The 18,314-nt window shown below is 34.5% G+C and overlaps 1 protein-coding gene across 19 annotated transcripts in view; it reads right to left on the bottom strand.

Moving 5' to 3' along the window:
- Positions 1 to 18,314, bottom strand: part of tnika (TRAF2 and NCK interacting kinase a) — an 83,246-nt gene that overhangs the window by 36,233 nt on the left and 28,699 nt on the right. For all 19 annotated transcript variants that reach the window (XM_028437413.1, XM_028437414.1, XM_028437417.1 and 16 more), the window contains exons 3-10: positions 6,998 to 7,054; positions 5,097 to 5,222; positions 4,214 to 4,324; positions 3,101 to 3,191; positions 2,573 to 2,703; positions 1,635 to 1,689; positions 1,282 to 1,360; positions 82 to 257 (exon numbers count right to left, since the gene is read on the bottom strand). In XM_028437413.1, the coding sequence (XP_028293214.1) occupies positions 82 to 257; positions 1,282 to 1,360; positions 1,635 to 1,689; positions 2,573 to 2,703; positions 3,101 to 3,191; positions 4,214 to 4,324; positions 5,097 to 5,222; positions 6,998 to 7,054 (826 nt within the window). The remainder of the gene's footprint in view (positions 1 to 81; positions 258 to 1,281; positions 1,361 to 1,634; positions 1,690 to 2,572; positions 2,704 to 3,100; positions 3,192 to 4,213; positions 4,325 to 5,096; positions 5,223 to 6,997; positions 7,055 to 18,314) is intronic.

The following is an 18,314-nucleotide window of genomic DNA, read 5'->3' as shown; positions in this document are numbered from 1 at the left end:
TTGAATATACTTCCTAATCTTAAATTTTTGTGTAAACCCCCCCCCACCACAGTGTGTCTGAGGCGTGTGCGTGGCCCCCACCTCGCTCCCCTCTCTTCTTCTTGGTACGATCGATGTGGTCCTTCAGCTGGATGCGGACCTGTCTCTCGTTGGGGAGGTCCCTGATGAACGGGTGCTTGAGGAGCTGCTCCGTGCTGGGCCTCTGGCCGTGACTCTTCACCAGACAGCTCTCTATGAACGACTGGAACTTTTTAGACCTGGAACCATTATTATTAATGGGATTAAACGCTCTACGATCAACGCTCTGCGTCTCAGTCACTACATGTCATCTAATGTTCAGGATCATCACACACACTTTGGTCTGAAAAAATGATGACATTTATGAAAATCATTTATTTCTAGAATACATTTTTTGATCAAGTTTGAGCTCAGAAAAAAAAGGTTTTACTGCATTTTAAGTGGAACTAGATTTACAAAGTAAAAATATAGAAATACAATTGTTTAAGATTGTGTATTGTTTTATTTAAACAAAAAAAAAAGAAGAATAAATAATAAATGTCAAAAACCTATTTTTATTTTTGAGAAAATTCAGGCGACCCCATTTAAACTCCAGGTGATCCCACATGGGGTCCCGATCCTAAGGTTGAAAAACCCTGATTTAGTAGCTCCTGAATAGATTTGTTTCTATAGTTTTTATCATTTCTAGAGTGGGACCTAGATCAACAATTTATTTGTTTTTTGTCATTTTGTTTATTTTTCACCTTTTATAAGAAACTTTATTTTATTTTTGTTGTTTTCTTGTGTGTTTTTGGAGTTTTTGTGCCTTTTTCAGTTATTTTTGTGTAGTTTTGGATGAATTTTCTGCATCTATGACATTTGTGTTTTACCTTGTTTAACTTTCTCTTATTTTTGTTGTGAATATTGTAAATCCTGGTCATGAGACTATAGCTCACTTATTTTTCATTAGTTTTTCACTTGTCGTAACATAAAAAACATATACTTTGTCCACATTTCAAAAAGTATTTAATCGATCAAACTAAAAATTTAAAGTGTGACAATTGAATAATTTCAGAACAATTGGTAAAAAAACTCCCAGAATTCCCTGAAAAATGGTTACATTTTATCACACACACGCACACACACACACACACACACGCACACACGCGCACACACACACACAGACAGACAGACAGACAGACAGACAGACAGACACACAGATAGACAGACAGACACACAGACAGACAGACAGACACACAGACAGACAGACAGACACACACTCACCACTTCTTGGACTTGAGTCTGGGGGCGGGGTTACGTGGAATAAGGAAGAGCGCTCTCATTGGGTGCATGTCACACAAAGCTGAGGAACAGCACATTATATTCGTCATTTTCAGCTTTTAATATATTTAAACTAATGGATGCCGAGCGCATCAATTATCAGCTACATTTGCAGAAGACCAATTTTCTTTTAAATAGGAGTTAAAACATTTAATTTGGCCAAACATTGGAAGAGAAAAGATGATTTAATAAGTGGGCAGAGAGCAGTTATTGTCCTCTGGCTCATGATGAGCTGTGGGTGATTAAACTGAAGAATGACAGTGACGGAGGGAAGCAGCAATAAGAAATATACGTACGTGGCGCTCCCTCAGCCATCTCTATTGCAGTGATTCCCAGTGACCACAAATCACTCTGTAATTAAACAAACACCAACACTCAGACTCTAGGAAATACAGGTTATATTTTTATTTATATGAGCTGAGGTTCCCGTCAAAGGATTAGTGTGTGCACCCACATCGAGACTTATTTTATTTACTTTATTAATGTAATAATAAGCAGAAGAACTTGGTAAAATGATAAATATCTTCAATTTCTGTGGTAATTTGCCGCGTGATTAACTGAGTGGTCTGATTGAATTTCAACCCATGTGACGAAATTATGGTTTAGTTTTTATTACTCGACAAAAATGTAAATATATTTTTGTCTTCTTTTTGAATATGTTAAAGTTTCATTGACAGTTTTTGTTGTGATTTGTATGTTTTACATGTCATTTCTGTGTTTTCAGTGTCATTTTGTGTATTTTTCTCTCATTTTGCACGTGTTTGTTTTTAACTATATGTTTTTCGTGTCATTTTTGTATTTTTTTTTCATTTTGTGAATTTTTAGGCGTTTTTTTAATTTATTTTTGTAGTCATCTCGTGTATTTTGTTGTCCTGATGTGTATTTTTTATCATTTTGTGTGTTTTTGGTGTCATTTAGTGTATTTTTCTTGAAGTTTTTGTTGTTGTTTTGTGTATGTAGGTGTTATTTTCTGTATTTTCCTCTCGTTTTGCATGTGTTTGTTGTTATTTGTAAGTTTTTTGTGTCAAATTTTGTCAATTTCTCCTTTCTTTTGTAGGCGTTATTTTATTTTTTGTAATCATCCAGTATATTAGTGTCTTTTGTCATTTTGTGTGTAATTTTTGTGCATTTCTTTTCAAGTATCCAGATAACTGATAATATGTGGAAAAGAGTTTTACGCGTGCACACAAAAATCCTTTGACGGTGACTTTAACGCATAGTTTTTGTGTTTTACCTTGAAGTCGTACGTGGCGTCAGGGTTCTCGTCACACGCTATCACCTCTGGAGCCATCCAATAAGGAGTCCCGATGAACGTGTTCCTACGACCCACTGTTCTGTCCAACTGGGCCGAAACCCCAAAGTCCACTACAGAGGAACACAGTAGTTAGTTACTTTGCTCACACACACACACACACTTTTATCAGAGGATTATTCCCTTCCTCAGCAGTGACACGGCTACAAACACGTTAGCATGCTAGTTTTCTGAATGACAAAAAGGAAATTCCAGCAAGTTCTTTTTGAATAATATGTTCAGGTTATTATTAAAAAAGAAGACAAAATGAACATGTAGTAATCAAAGCAATCAGCAGACGCCTCTGAGGAAGACTGGCAGTTTATCAAAGAAAATTTCCTGAAAAAAAGTTGTCTAAATTATGAATAATGAAACCATAACATCATAGAAAAAAGTAAAGTAAACTATGACAAACGTGTGCCTCCTCGTTCTAAACGCGCTCCATCACATGGTGTCAGGTGACGGACTGACCTAGTTTGACCTCTGCGTTCTCCGTCAGCAGCACGTTCTGTCCCTTGATGTCTCTGTGGATGACCTTGTGCTGATGGAGATGAGTCAGACCCTGCAGACCATCAAAGAAAGAGGCACATCTTTAACAAAATAAGAGCATAATAATAATAATAATAATAATAATAATAATAGAAGTGGCTCCAGGGGCCTTCACTCTGCAGCTGACCTCATGTTTCCTCCTGCACGGCTGAACAAACTCAACAGATGCACTGAGCTAACATCAAACACTTCATTATAATAGTAATAATAATAATAATACATTATTTCATCAGATAAAGACAGAGCATAGGTGGAAATTAGCACTGGAAAGCTAGTTTTTATCTCCCCATCAGTGTAAGAATGAAGTAAAAACACATCTATGCATCCGTCTACAGGACTACACATCCCACAATGCAATGCACCAAATTTTATCAACAATGTCAATTCTTTCTTGTTTCGACTCCATTTTTGTTCTAGTCTGTTCCCAGTATTCCCAGTGATTCCCATCACTCCACCACACATAAACCACACAAATAAACATCCTCTCTTGTTTTTGCTGCAACTTTAAGTGAAAACACAAGAAATCACGGTAAGATTAAAGTCTAAACTCAGTAACCAAAACAGTACAACAAAAATACACAATAATGTGTGGAATTACAACTAAAACAGACAGTGACTGGCAAAACACACAAAATGACAACAAAAAATTCATAAAATTACAACAAACAATACTAAAATGTAAACCGAAAATATACACGGTAGATCACTTTGACGCATCCGTCTATAGGACTCCACATCCCACAATGCAATGCACCAAACTTTACCAATAACGTTAATAAAAGAGTGTTTACAGTGGAGATTAAAACTAAAAGTTGAGCGTCAAATTTCAACTTTTTGATAATTTTTTAGAGCAAATAATGTTTGATTTATTTACCAACACGACATCTTAATCTGATAGAGACGAACAACATCCAAAGATGGAAAAACTAATGACATTTAACGGTAAATTATATTTCACTTTTCTGTTTGAAGTCACATCATGGTGATCATCTTGCATCAGTAGATGTGTTTTAAATAAATGGTCCAAAGACTCACCCTGAGGATCTCTCTGCAGATATACGCCGTCCACTCCTCCTTCAGGGAGTTTCCCTTTGTGTTCTTGATCAGATCAGTGACTGATCCAGCTCCACAGAACTCCATGACCAGCTGAAGAACAAACAACCATGGCTTAGTTAGACTCACACAGGACGTTTAGGCTCCTCCCATCAACGTTTACGTGCTACACTTGTTATATAGTAATATAGTCTGAACCAGAGTGGGAAACTTTTAACACAAAAATGTCATTTTGAATGTTTTTATTGTTGTTTTTTGTGTTTTCGTTTTCATTTAATGTGTATTTCTGTGTACTTTCCTCTCATTTTGTGTGTTAATGGTTTCATTTTTATCTTTTCATCATCTCATACAATTATTATCTCAGACATTTTTTTTCTCATTTTGTGTGTTTTTTTGTTTTTGTGTGGTGTGTTTTTGTTGTCGTTTGTGCACGCACACACACGCACACACACACACAGAGACACACACACACACACACACACACACACACGCACAGACACACACGCACAGACACACACGCACAGACACACAGACACACACACACACACACACACACACACACACACACACACACACACACACACACACACACACACACACACACACACACACACACACACACACACACACACACACACACACACACACACACACACACACACGGACACACAGACACACAGACACACAGACACACAGACACACAGACACACAGACACACGCACACAGACACAGACACAGACACAGACACAGAGACACACACACAGACACAGAGACACACACACAGACACACACACAGACACAGACACAGAGACACACACACAGACACACACACAGACACACACACACACACACACAGACGTCGTACCCAGAGTTGGTCGTCGATGCCTGGGGGGTTCTTCTTAATGAAGGCTCCGTAGTAGGTGGCGATGTTACGATGGTGGCTGTACTTCTTCAGCATATTTATTTCAGCCTTGATCTCCTCCTCCTCGTCCTGAAAACACATGATTATTAATAAAATAATAAAACATCACAATGAGAAGTCGATTAGTGTCAAACACAATTTATTTAAATGAGAGGGAACTGGATTCTCCTAAAAGAACTAATTAGTCTCATTTAGAGGATTACTGCCACTAAAACACACACTCATGGTAGAAGCTGATTACAGTCAAATTCATACTTATATAGTTTTTATATTTATTTCTCATCCTAACTGTCACAAGCTGAAATGCAGGAATGTATCATATCCTGAACGTTCTTCTTCTGAGAAAATAACAGTTTTCTGTGTTTTTCTCTTATTTTTTCATATTTTAGGTAGTCGTCTTGTGAACTGTATTTTCATCAAAAACAGTAAAACATATGACTGTATCTGATCTGAGGGTCACGTGATGAGGAAACAAAGGATTTGTGTGTAAATATTTTTGTTGTTTTTTTTGTGTATTTTAGGGGGTCATTTTGTATATTTTTGCCAGATTTTGTGCATTTTTATTGTTATTTTGTGAGTAATTTCATTTATTTTTGGAGTCATTTAGTATAGTCATTTTTGTTGTTGTGCTTTTCTATGTTATGGAGTCTTTTTGTTGTTGTTGTTTTGTGCATTATTTGAATCATTTTTGACTGTTTTCTGTCATTTTGTGCATTTTGAGTCATTTTTGTTTGTGTTTGTTCTGTCTATCTTCTCCTACCTTTCATTAAAATGTTTGACTATAAACGGTAATGTTAGTTTTTCAATAAATACTTTTATGGAAAATATCAGAATTTTTTCTCAAAAACTAATTTTTTTTTTTTACAGTATTTTGATTTTGAAATTAATGTAAAAATGATATTTTTAAGCATTAGTTTTTCACTTGCGGAGACAATAAATCATTGATAAAACTAAACTATGTTGTCTAGATGCAATATCTCACGCTAACCAACGGAGTCGATACAAAAATTTTCATTCATTTTTTTTCAGTTTAGGTTTTTATTAAATTATCCACATATATACACAAACATGCATGGCATCAGGTTATAGTGTTTACAGTTTACATTATTTATCTTCATTATACAAAAAAAAAACAATGAAAGGTGATATAATCCTTTACATGATGGTGTCTTTGTAAATCTAATCCATTTGTTCCATTTTCTATCAAAATCCTCCTCCTGTATTCTTAAAGAGTCATTATTTCTGACACATACTGTATTTCCTGTACTATATCTACCGTAACCATTGTTTATGTCTCACTGGAGAAAAACTGTGTTTTTAAGCATTTCTTTTTTACTTACAAAGCCAATAAATCATTGATAAAACTAAATAATAAACATCTCCACGTTTCCTAGATACAAAATGTGTATTTTTAGATTATTTCTTTTACAGTTGTCTTTAAACGCTGCATCGTTTTGGCCTAAATTGCTGTACAAACCTTTACTTTTGATCTCAGTTTGATGAATTCATTCATCTATTTTTAACACCTGCATGTTCAGTGTCTCACAAGCAGACGGATGCCTATGAGGAGGCATTAGCATTAGCGTTCGCATTAGCATCTCTAAACATAGCAGAGAAGATTCCCTCCTGCCTTCTCAGACCACACTGCTATCCTCATACCTGCAGCTAATATTACCATGGCGATAGGTCTGTCCTCATTTCCTCTCTCTCTCACACACACACACACACACACACGCACGCACACGCACACACACTGAGCTCATAATTAGATGACATGGTTGACAGTGGCAGAATCACTTGAGATGAATTTGAGTTCACGGTGTGTGTGTGTGTGTGTGTCTTACCCCGGTGACATCCATGACCTTGATGGCTGCCAGCTGGCCCGTCTTCACATGGCGACCCTGATGATGAGAAAAGAATTAATGAGACTAATGAGACAAAATAAAAAGAGAAGAACCAAACTCACCATATTTTAATCTATTTTCATCACTTTTTCTTGCCATATTTTTTTTCCTTTTAATGTATTTTTGCTACATTTCTCCCATTTCTGACACTTCTACATCACATTTTAATGACTTTTCTACACATTTTTTCCACTTTCCAGACATGTTCATCACTTATAAACCGTTTCTACCATTTTTACACCTAATGTCTATATGTTGACCCATTATTTTAACCTCTTTTCACCATATTTGATGCTTATTTTTGCTAATTTCACCTCATTCACCATTTGGCATGCTCGGTATTTGCCAACTTAAACTAATTGTTCCAATATTGACATTTTAGACCCTTTTTACCACTTTTTCTGTCTGTTTTAACCAATTTTTCTAGTTTTTAAAATCCCATTGCACCACCTTTTTACCAATTTTAAACACTTTTAACCCCTTTTTTCTAATTAAAAAAGAGGATTTCCATCTTTAAGATGACTATAATAATAATAAACGTTCCTGGATAACAGTGGATATTATTCAGATGAATAAATAAATGTGTTTATCACAGATTCATAGAACAATGGACCATCATTTCACTGACTTTATAGCTAAATTTAAACCTATAACAGACATTTTGCTCCATAAAAACCATGAGTTTAAAGCATCACATATATATAGAAGAATATTTTTACTTCTTCTTCTTGTGATTCCTCCTCAGGGCCTGAATATGTGGACCAGTGAAAGATGTTTTGTACAGATTTGAGCAGGGATTTCTCATTAGGATCAGACTGGCCCCAATTCCACCAGCACAAGGACGGCCTTTGTTAAAGTCCAACAAAAGACTTACAGCTACTTACAAACCACTAACTGTGACACACATCCACAAAAAGAGCTTTTTTACTCAGGCAGACAGAGGAGCTCTTCTAAAACACCCACACAGGCCTCAGAGGAGGAGGAGAATGTGTCCAACAGATATTAGACATGGATATCATCACAGACACATTACTGAGAGTCCTTCCATTCTCCTCCAGACTCATCAAATGACCGTTGTCACCTCCGTCTCTTTTCAGCTCTTCACTATGTCAGAGGTAACGTAAGGAAAAGACCAAAAATAGAAAAACGCTACACATTTTAATATCGCAGACAAAACATGCAGCATGAAAAACACATTTCAGAGGAGGAGATGATACAGTGTGAATCAGAGACGTCACATTCATTTACTGTAGTCCAGGAGGGCCAGTACCAACCAGTTTAAGTGGAGTTTTTGAAGTGATTTTGTAACGTATTCAGTTATTTTTGTCTATTTATGTCTTCTTGTGCAACTTTTGTGTAATTGTGTCATGATTTTATGTATTTTTTAGTTATTTTTGTGCATTTTTAGTCATCTTGTCTGTTATTTTGGTCAATTTGTTATTGTTTCATATGTTTCTGTTGTTTTTGTAGTTTTTTGTATATATTTCCTTTATATGATGTTTTTTTTTTTTTTTTCGTCTTGTTTGTTTTTGCTTTGTGTGTTTTTAAAGTCATGTTGTGTTTTTTCCTGTCATTTCGGTTTTTTTGTTGTGTGCTATGATAAATGTGTATTTTAGTTGTGTTTCTGTAATTTTTTGAAGTTATTTGCATATATATTTATTGTGGTTTTGTTTGTTTTATGTAATGTTAAATTATGTCTTTTTAACATTTAATGTTGTTTTTTGTGTTTTTGAAGTCATTTTGGAAATTTCTCTGTCATTAGTTTGTTTTAAATTGTGTGTATTTTGTGTAGATTTGATGTTGTTTTGTTGATTTATTAATGACTAATTTAGGTTTTTTGTTGTTTTGAAATTATTTTGTGTGTTTTTGAAGTAATTGTGGTTTTTAACGTTGTTGTTTTGTGTTAGTAATTATTTTAAAATATTTTTGTTGACATTTTTGTAAATTTGTTATCGCATATTTTAGTGTCATTTTCTGTGTTTTTCATTGTAGTTTTGTGTGTTCTGGCACTATTTTTTGTAGTTTCCTGTCATTTTAAGTTTTTGTTGCAGTTTTGTAAATGTCTGTCATTTTGTATATTTTGCTGTAATTTTGTTGTTGTTTTGTGTGTTTTAATGACGTGGTACACGGAGCACCAACACAATCACGATGTCAATCTCGTAATTCGCGACACTCGCAACGAAGCTCAACCTCCCAGTAAGTGTAGGAGGTTCTTAACGGCGTGTACGTACGCACACATACGCTCATGGCGTCGCGTATTATAATGTGATGACGTTCCTACTCTGTCAGCGCGCTGTGTAGCCCTAGCATAAGAGTCGCTTTGTTCATTTTTATAGTTTAGTATTATTCTTACATTATTGTGTCATTTTTTAAGTCCGTTTCAGTGTTAACTTTGTGGTTCACACCAACATTATAAACCATAGTGAGGTGTGTTACTGTGGGTTTGTTCTGCTGCTACTGTGATGGATGCGTATCATTAATGTGATATTATTGATCGATTATTTTCCCTCAGGCAGCCTGAGACGCACCATGGAGAAGTCAAACACCTCAGTGTGGTGCACCGTGACATGGTGGGGTCATAGCTTTACAGCACATTTAACACATTTAATGACCAATCAGATCAGAGCATTAAATAACACACAGCTGATGTGTGTCTTTGGAGTCATTTTGAGTGTTTTTGTTGCTTTTTTGTGCACATTTGTGTTATTTTGGACATTTGTGTTATTTTCAGAATCAGAATTTCTCTATTTATCCCATTTTGTGTATTTTTCTATCATTTCATGTGTTTTTGGAATCATTTCGTGTTTTAATTTATCCATCATTTTGTGTGTTTTTGTCATTTAGTTGATTTTTCTGTCATTTTTTTATATTTCTGGAGTCATTTGATGTCATTTTGTGTGTTTCATCATCTTTTTTTCCTGACTAAATAAAAGTATTTACAGACCTTTATCATCATTTTGGACTAATGTAGTATTAAAAGTGTAATGAGTAAAACATTATTTTCCATTTTCAGAAAACTTTAACATTTTCATTTCCGATGCAAAGATTTAAAATGACACCAAAAAACAACATTTATCGAGTTAATTTTTAATTTAAAACAATCATTTATCCCCCATTCTTTCACATTTAAACTCCATATCATCACCACACGTTTGCCAATAATTTCAGCCTCCATCAGTCATAGAAATATCAATGGTGAGGAACATTAGTTCTTTTCTGTAGGTTTATTATCAATAATCTGCTGCAGGGAATGAATGGATTACAGAGAAAATACAGTTATTTCTCCTTTATCACCTTTTTAATTCACTCACTTAATGTAATACTTTACTAGAGTCCATAAAGTCACTATAATATGCACACTAAAGCATATTGGATTTGCACTTAAAGCAAGAGAATACTGCATGATGGGAAACAAGATAAAACAACTATTACGACTGATCAACTGCTTCAGATAAACATGAGATCATAAAGTAAATATATTCTATGAATGACACGATTAAATACATCATGTTCACACACTAAACAGGAAAACAACACCATTGTTGCAAAGCCTCAGAGGAAAGGAAATGGGTCACAATAATCCTAATCTGTGTCGTCATGATAATCCGCACACACACACACACACACACCTAACACAGATCTGAGGGTCACATGATCTACATTCATGTCAGTATTATAATAATGACCAATCAAAACATTAACACAGGAAACTACAAAGGGTTTGTGTGTTTTTGTTGTCGTTTTGCTTATTTTTTGGGTCATTTAGTATATTTTTGCACGTTTTTATTGTTGTTTTGTGTGTTCTGGAGTAAGTTTGTAATTTTTTGTTGCTGTTTTGTTTATATTTGGGGTCATTTTGTATATTTTTGCCTTTTCTGTGCGTTTTGTTTGTTGTTTTGGAGTAATTTTGAGTGTTTTTGTTTATTTTTGGGATCATTTTGTATATTTATGTCTGATTTTGTTCCTCATTTTCTGTATTTTTTTGTCATCTAATGTATTTTGTTATTGTTTCATGTTTTTCATGAGTCTCTGTTTTGTATTTTTCTCTAATTTTGTATGTTTTTGGAGGCATTTTTGTTGTGTTTTGAAGTCATTTTGTGTGTTTTTCTAGTCTTTTGCTTATTTTTTTTTGTCATTTTGTTCATTTTTCAGTCACCCAATGTATTTTTGTTGTTGTTGTTTTGTTTATATGTGGAGTCATTTTATGTTTTAGGTGTGTTTTTAGTATTTTTGTACGTTTTTTGAATCATTTTGTGTATTTTTCTGTCATTCAATGTATTTTTGCTGTTGGGTCATTTCTGAGTCTCTTTTGTGTATTTTTCTGTAATTCTGTACATTGTGGGAGTCATTTTGTGCATTTACTCTAGGGACCACACAAAATTTAGACCGAGGGCCGCATCTGGCCCCCGGGCCACCAGTTTCCTATGAGCTGTAGCTCTGTCAGGGTTGAAGGACTTCAGATCAGTGCTGCTGTTTGAGTTTCTTCCACTGTGTGAGCTCCATGTGACGACGCTGTGATGCAGAATGAAAGCTACGCTAAGCTAACAAACATTACAAACACAATCCTGCAGAAAGAATAGCATAGCATAGTACGCCAATACTTCCACACACACCTCATTGCAGCGCAAACACCTGCAATCATTCTGCATTCACGCACGCACACACACACACACACACACACACACACACGCAGAGCGGAGTCAGTGGGGCAGTAAATAAAAGTGACAAAGACCCCATTTCCAATCTTCTCCTGCACTACACAGGAAATATAGAAGCTGCCCAAGGCTGCTCTCACACTCACGCATGAGAAAGGACGACAGATTGAGACGGGGCGTGATTTAAAAACGCACACAAGACACAACAAGAGCGAGTGAAGACGAGCTAAACAGTTGGAGGGAAAATACAAAGAGACAGATGAACATATTTATTTATTTATTGATGAATGAAGCGTTGAACGACTGTGATCAGATAAAGAAACAAAGAAAACCTCCTGAAATCTGCTCATTAACTGCAGTTTGTTAATTAACAAACCTAAAGTATGAGCCTCACGTTCTAATCTGGATCAGAGAAAAAATTCAGTCCTAAATAATCCAAAAATGCCAAAAAAACAAAGCAGATTGTTCTGGAAAACACTGTAAAGGAGTGGAACATTTATGAAGCTAAGCTACGAGTTAGCTTAGCATCACCGTGAAGCAGTGATGCAGATAATGACAGAAAAATACACAAAAAAGGACAAACAAAACGACAGCAAACACACACAAAATCACTCAAATAACGTACAAAATTACAAGAAAAATACAGAACATTTCTCTAAAAATAGACAGGAGTACACTACACACAAAGATAACACAACAAGACAACAAAATGACTCCAAAACACATAGCGACAACAATACATTGCACGAAAACACACTAAACAAAGCAAAGAATACACAAAATGACAACAAAAATACACAAAATAACAAAAATGAGAGGAAACTATGCTACAACGACTCCAAAAATAAATAAAATAACAAAAACACACGCAGTTACTCAAAAAACAACAATAAAGATGCACAAAATCAGAGAAAAATATACAAAATGACCACAAAAAAAATAAAAAAAACAACAACAAAATTACTCCAAAACACACGAAAACAAAAATAAAAATGCACAAAATTTGCCAAAAATATTGCTAAATGACACCAACAATAAATAAAAACAACCACAACCTGTGTTAATGCTCTGATTGGTCATTTTTCTAAACAAGGACATGAATGTTGATCATGTGACCCTCAGATCAGATACAAACATTATTATTGTTAATATTACACCAGGTTACAGTTTGATCTACTATTTACAACATTAGTTCTCTGAGAATATAAAAGTAAAATATGATAATGTGACTAAAAAATCTTTGACTGAGTTGAAAAATCTAATGGAATTAATTTCAATCATTCCCTCGCTCTGGTGTGTGCGCTACAAAGTGTGTGTTTGTGTTCATGTGTGATTATGAGAAAATAGAAGAATCTTCAGTATTTATTTAATAAACATTCACACAAACACATGTAAACACAGCAGAATTCAAAATAAATAAATATTTCCTATTGATGATGTTTGAATGAACCTCTGGACACATCTGTTTCTAAAGCTTGCTCTCACTGACACGTCACAGTTTAACAAGGCACCATGACTCAGTCATTAATTTAGATAAATACGGACTAATTCACCTGTTCAACCACCTTCATTATGCTTTAAATTACACTTAACATTTAACTACTTAACAACGGGAAAATGAATCACACTCAGACCCAGTGCTTATGTTGGAATTAAAACAACAAATGTAGAGAGAGTCAGCGAGGCTAAACGTTAGCTTGATCACGCTCCAGTAGCTGTGGAGGAGGTGAAACGCTGAGTCACTAAACACACTGAAGGTGAACGAGAGACGAGAACAAACAACTGGGAGAGAAAACAGAAAGTAAGAGAAAGAAAAAGCATCGCTAACGCTGAACTCACGCTGAGATAACGCTGAGCTAACGCTGAGCTAATGTTGAGCTAACGCTGAGTTAACGCTGAACTCACGCTGAGCTAACGTTGCGCTCACGCTGAACTCACGCTGAGTTCACGCTGAGATAACGCTGAGCTAACGCTGAGCTAACGCTGAGATAACGCTGAGCTAATGCTGAGCTAACGTTGAGCTAACGCTGAGATAACGCTGAGCTAACGCTGAGCTAATGTTGAGCTAACGCTGAGTTAACGCTGAACTCACGCTGAGCTAACGTTGCGCTCACGCTGAACTCACGCTGAGTTCACGCTGAGCTAACGCTGAGCTAACGCTGAGCTAACGCTGAGATAACGCTGAGCTAATGCTGAGCTAACGTTGAGCTAACGCTGAGTTAACGCTGAACTCACGCTGAGTTAACGCTGAGATAACGCTGAGCTCATCATTCAAAGGATCCACGTCATCAATTCAATATATTTAACATATGACAGCATTTAGAATAAGGACCAATCAGAGCACTAACACAGGAAACAACACAGTTTGTGTGTTTTATGATGTTTTTGTGGACTTTTTTGTAAAATCTTGTGTTATTTTTCTGTATTTTATACAGTGTGTGTGTGTTTTTTGTATTGTGTATTATTATGTCATATTGTGTGTTTTTGGACTTATGTTCTATATTTTCATTTTGTTTATTTTTGTAGTTGTCCTGTATGTTGTCTAGTGTGTTTTAGTTTTTGCTGTACATTTTTGTGTGCTTTTGTTTTTTGCATAAATATTTTGTCATTTTGTTGTATTTTAGCTGTAAGTACATTTCATAAACAAGGCAACTCAATGTGCTTTACATGATCAAAACATTCAACAGCTTAAAATCAATCAGAACATCATTTAAAATCATCAGTCATTTTGTGTATTTCTATTGGATGGATGGTTCAATTGCAGAGGACAAATTTCAATATATATGTGTAACAACATAGAGTGTATACATGACGAATAAAGGCTTAAAGCCCAGTTTAATTTCATTAATTTAATTACATTTTTTAATTTTTAGACTCATTTTTCTGTCATTTTGAGTAATTTTTCCCCTTGTTTAATTTTATCTTAAATTATTTTTTGCATATATTTATTTTGTCATTTTCTATATTTTCATTGTCTTGCTCATTTCTCTGTAATTGTGTGTGTTTATGAGTTTTATTTGTCTTGTGTATTTTGTAGTAATCTATGTTTTTTTTGGTGTATTTTAGTTTTTATTGTTTTGTTCATTTCTCTGAAATAATTTATATTTCTGTTGTAATTTTGTGTTTTTTTCTCCTTGTATAACTTTCCCTTATTTTTTGTTGTTGTCTAGTGTGTTTTTTACAAGTTTCTGTAAAGTTGTGTTTGGTTTTGTCGTTGTCTTCTTTGTTTTTGTGTATTTTTGTTGTAATTTTGTGTATTTCCATTGTCTAGTTCATCTCTCTGTTTATGGAGTCTATTTGTGTATTTTTCTTTGTGTTTCTGGACTTTTTTTTATGTATTTCTGTTGTCATTTTATGTATTTTTCACCTTGAATAATATTAGCCTGTTCTCATTGTTGTCTCGTGTGTTTTTGGTGTTATTTTGTGTATTTTAAATGTTATTATTGTGTGGTTTTGTAGTCATTGTCTATGTTTCTTGTGTATGTTGTTGTCTTGTTCATTTCTCTGTAATTTTCTGTGTTTTTGGCCTAATGTTCTGTATTTTTGTTGTTGTCTAATGTGTTTTGGAAATTTTTATGTTTTTTTTCTATTATTCTTGTGTGATTTTGTATCATCCTCTTCTGTGTTTTGTGTAATTTTGGATATTTTCATTGTCTTCTTCTTTACGCTGTAATTTTGTGTGTTTTTTGGAGTCTATTAATGCATTTTTGGAGTCAATTAGTGTGTTTTTGGAGTCATTCTGTATAATTTTGTTTATTTTTCAGTCATTCATGGGCCGCACAATATTAGTCCGAGGGCCTCATGTGGTCCCCGGACCACCAGTAGCCCATGTCTGCACTAACTAGTCCTTTATTGCCACATGTGATAGAACAACAGGATGATAAAGAGGGAGAGCTTGTTATTGACATCAGGCAAGGCTAATTGACTGTGGTCTGGGTGGCAGGAGTGCATTGTGGGTAAGTGGGGCGCATGGCCTTGGGGGAGAAAGAGAGAGAGAGAGAGGATGTAGGCTAATGATGAACAACTGTGCCAGGTGTGGGTGCACCTTAGCATGCGGGCACATCAGCTGTTCCCACGGTAACGAGCAACATCCACCTCAGTCACGGTTCACGTGTGACGAGGAAAGTTAACGTCTGTCCATAAGATACGAGTAAACAGAGGAAAAACTAGGTTTTCATCCAGAAAAATAGGAATAATAATAACGAGAACATGTGAGGATGCATCTGCTGGTGGGATTTAATGAACATGAAATAGAAATATGTTTATGACGCACATTAAACTTAACATTTTTATGTTTAACAGGCGTAGGAAACGGACATGTAGCATTTCTCTTAGCATGTTTGCTACCATCGATTATTTTGGTCTCATTTTGTGTATTTTTGTTGACGTTATTATTTTTGTCGTCTTGTGTGCGTTTTTTTTTAAGTTATTTTGTATATTTTTCAGTCAGTTTGTGTGTTTTAAGAATAATTTTCTGTTGGTTTGTTGTTATTCTGTGTTCATATAGATAAATGTGTGTATTTCTTTGTATATTTAGTGTGTATCGGTTTATCATTCTGGAGTCATTTTGTGTTTTTTTAAATCAATTCGTGTGTTTTAGTTATTTTGTGCATTTTTCCATCACTTTGTGTGTTTTAAGAGTCCTTTGTGTATTTATTTTTCATGTTGTTTGTGTTTCTAACTAAAACAACCAGTCAGTTTGTAGATTTTATAGGTTTTTTTGGAATAATTTTGAGTTTGTTGTTATTCTGTGTTCATACAAATTCATTTGTGTATTTCTTTGTTATTTACTGTGTATTTGTTTATAAATGTGCATGTATTTTGCAGCATTATTGTATTTTTTTTTTATCAATTTTGTCTATTTCTATGTTTTTTGAATAATTTTTTAGTTTTTTGGGTCAAATTTGTGTGTTTTTTTTTTTTTATTTAGTCATTTTCTGTAATTTGGTGGCAATCTATGTTCATTCAGAGTAATTTGTATTTCTTTACTATTATGTGTGTGTTTGTTTATAATTTTTTGAGTAATTTTGTGTTGTTTTTATTATTTTGTGTATGTTTCCATCAGTTTGTGTATTTTAAGAGTCAATTTCTTTATATTTATTGTCATTCTGTGTTCATTCAGAGTAAATTGTGTATTTCTTTGTTATTTTGTGTATTTGTTGATTCATTTGTGTAATTTTCTGTGATTTTGTGAATTTCTGAAGCATGTTCTTTATTTTTAGTAGTTTTGTGTGTTTGTTTTGTGGCTGTACACACTGTCTGCTGTACAGTCACGTCTGTTTCAGCAGTGTGTGTGTGTGTGTGTGTGTGTTTCAGGGACTAGTGAATATTTAAAGTGTGTGTGGAGCACTTTGCCAGAGGAGGAGCTGAGTGGATGTGATCCGTCATCAGAGGAAGTAAAGCTCGCTTTTATTCTCCATATTTGTCTCGTCCTTCGGCTGCAGACGCAGCAAAGTCAAAGAAGGAGATTTAATATTAAAAAAAACCCTCAACAACCCACACACACACACGTATGCGTATGCACACACACACACATGCACGCACACACACAGAGGATAGGGCTAATTACAACACTTGGTATGTGTGTGTGTGTGTGTGTCTTCATGTTCCTGTGACCTAAATATGATTAGCAACCCTCTTTCTCTTATTTTTGTCTAGTGTGTTTTTTGTGTATTTCTATTGTCATTTTGTTAATTTTTCAGTTATTTTTTTGTATTTTTGTAGTTGTGTTGTGTTTCTAGAAGTAATTCAAGTGTATTTTTATTGTCTTGTGTGTATTTTTCTGACATTCTGTGTGTTTTTGGACTCATGTTCTATATTTTGTTGTTATCTAATATGTCTTTGGTGTCATTTTGTGTATTTTTAAACTTATTGTGTGGTTTTATAGTCGTCTTCTTTGTTTTTCTGTAATTTTGTTGTAATTTTGTATATTTTCATTATCTTGTTCATTTCTCTGGAATTGTGTGTGTTTATGGAGTCATATTGTGTGTGTTTTTAGTATTTTTCAGTATTTTTTATGTCAATTTAGGAGCTTTTGCCAATCATTTTTGTGTGGTTTTGTAGTCGACTTTGTTGTGTATTTTTGTTGTTACTGTGTACAGTATATTGACACTGTCTTGTTCATTTCTCTGTAATTTTGTGCTTATGAAGTCATTTTGTGTGTTTTTGGAGTATTTTTCTGTATTTCTGATGTCATTATGTTTTTTGTGTATTTTTTTGTCATTTTGTGCATTGAGTCTTGTTCATTTTTCTGTTTGTCTGTTTTTGTGTGTTTATTGAGTCATTTTGTGTATTGTTATTGTGATTTTTTGGAATAAATTAGTGTATTTTCATTGTCTTGTTAATTTCTCTGTCATTTTGTGTTAATGGATTTCTCATTGTCTTGTGTATACTGTATTTCTTTGTGTGTTTTTGGACTAATCTTCTGTATTTATGTTGTCATTTAGTAATATTTCTCTTATTTTTCTTTTGGTTTTGTGTGTTTTTGGATTTTCTGTTCATTTTTATGTGGTTTTGTAGTCGTCGTCTTTGTTTTTTTGGGTATTTTTACACACAGAGGCTATAGGGATAATTATAACACGTGTGTGTGTGTGTGTGTGTGT

The sequence above is a fragment of the Gouania willdenowi genome, chromosome 22, assembly GCF_900634775.1.
Source record: "Gouania willdenowi chromosome 22, fGouWil2.1, whole genome shotgun sequence".
Classification (NCBI taxonomy): Eukaryota; Metazoa; Chordata; class Actinopteri; order Blenniiformes; family Gobiesocidae; genus Gouania; species Gouania willdenowi.
The sequence above is the reverse complement of the archived record's forward strand: the minus strand, read 5'-3'. Positions and strand labels throughout refer to the sequence as shown.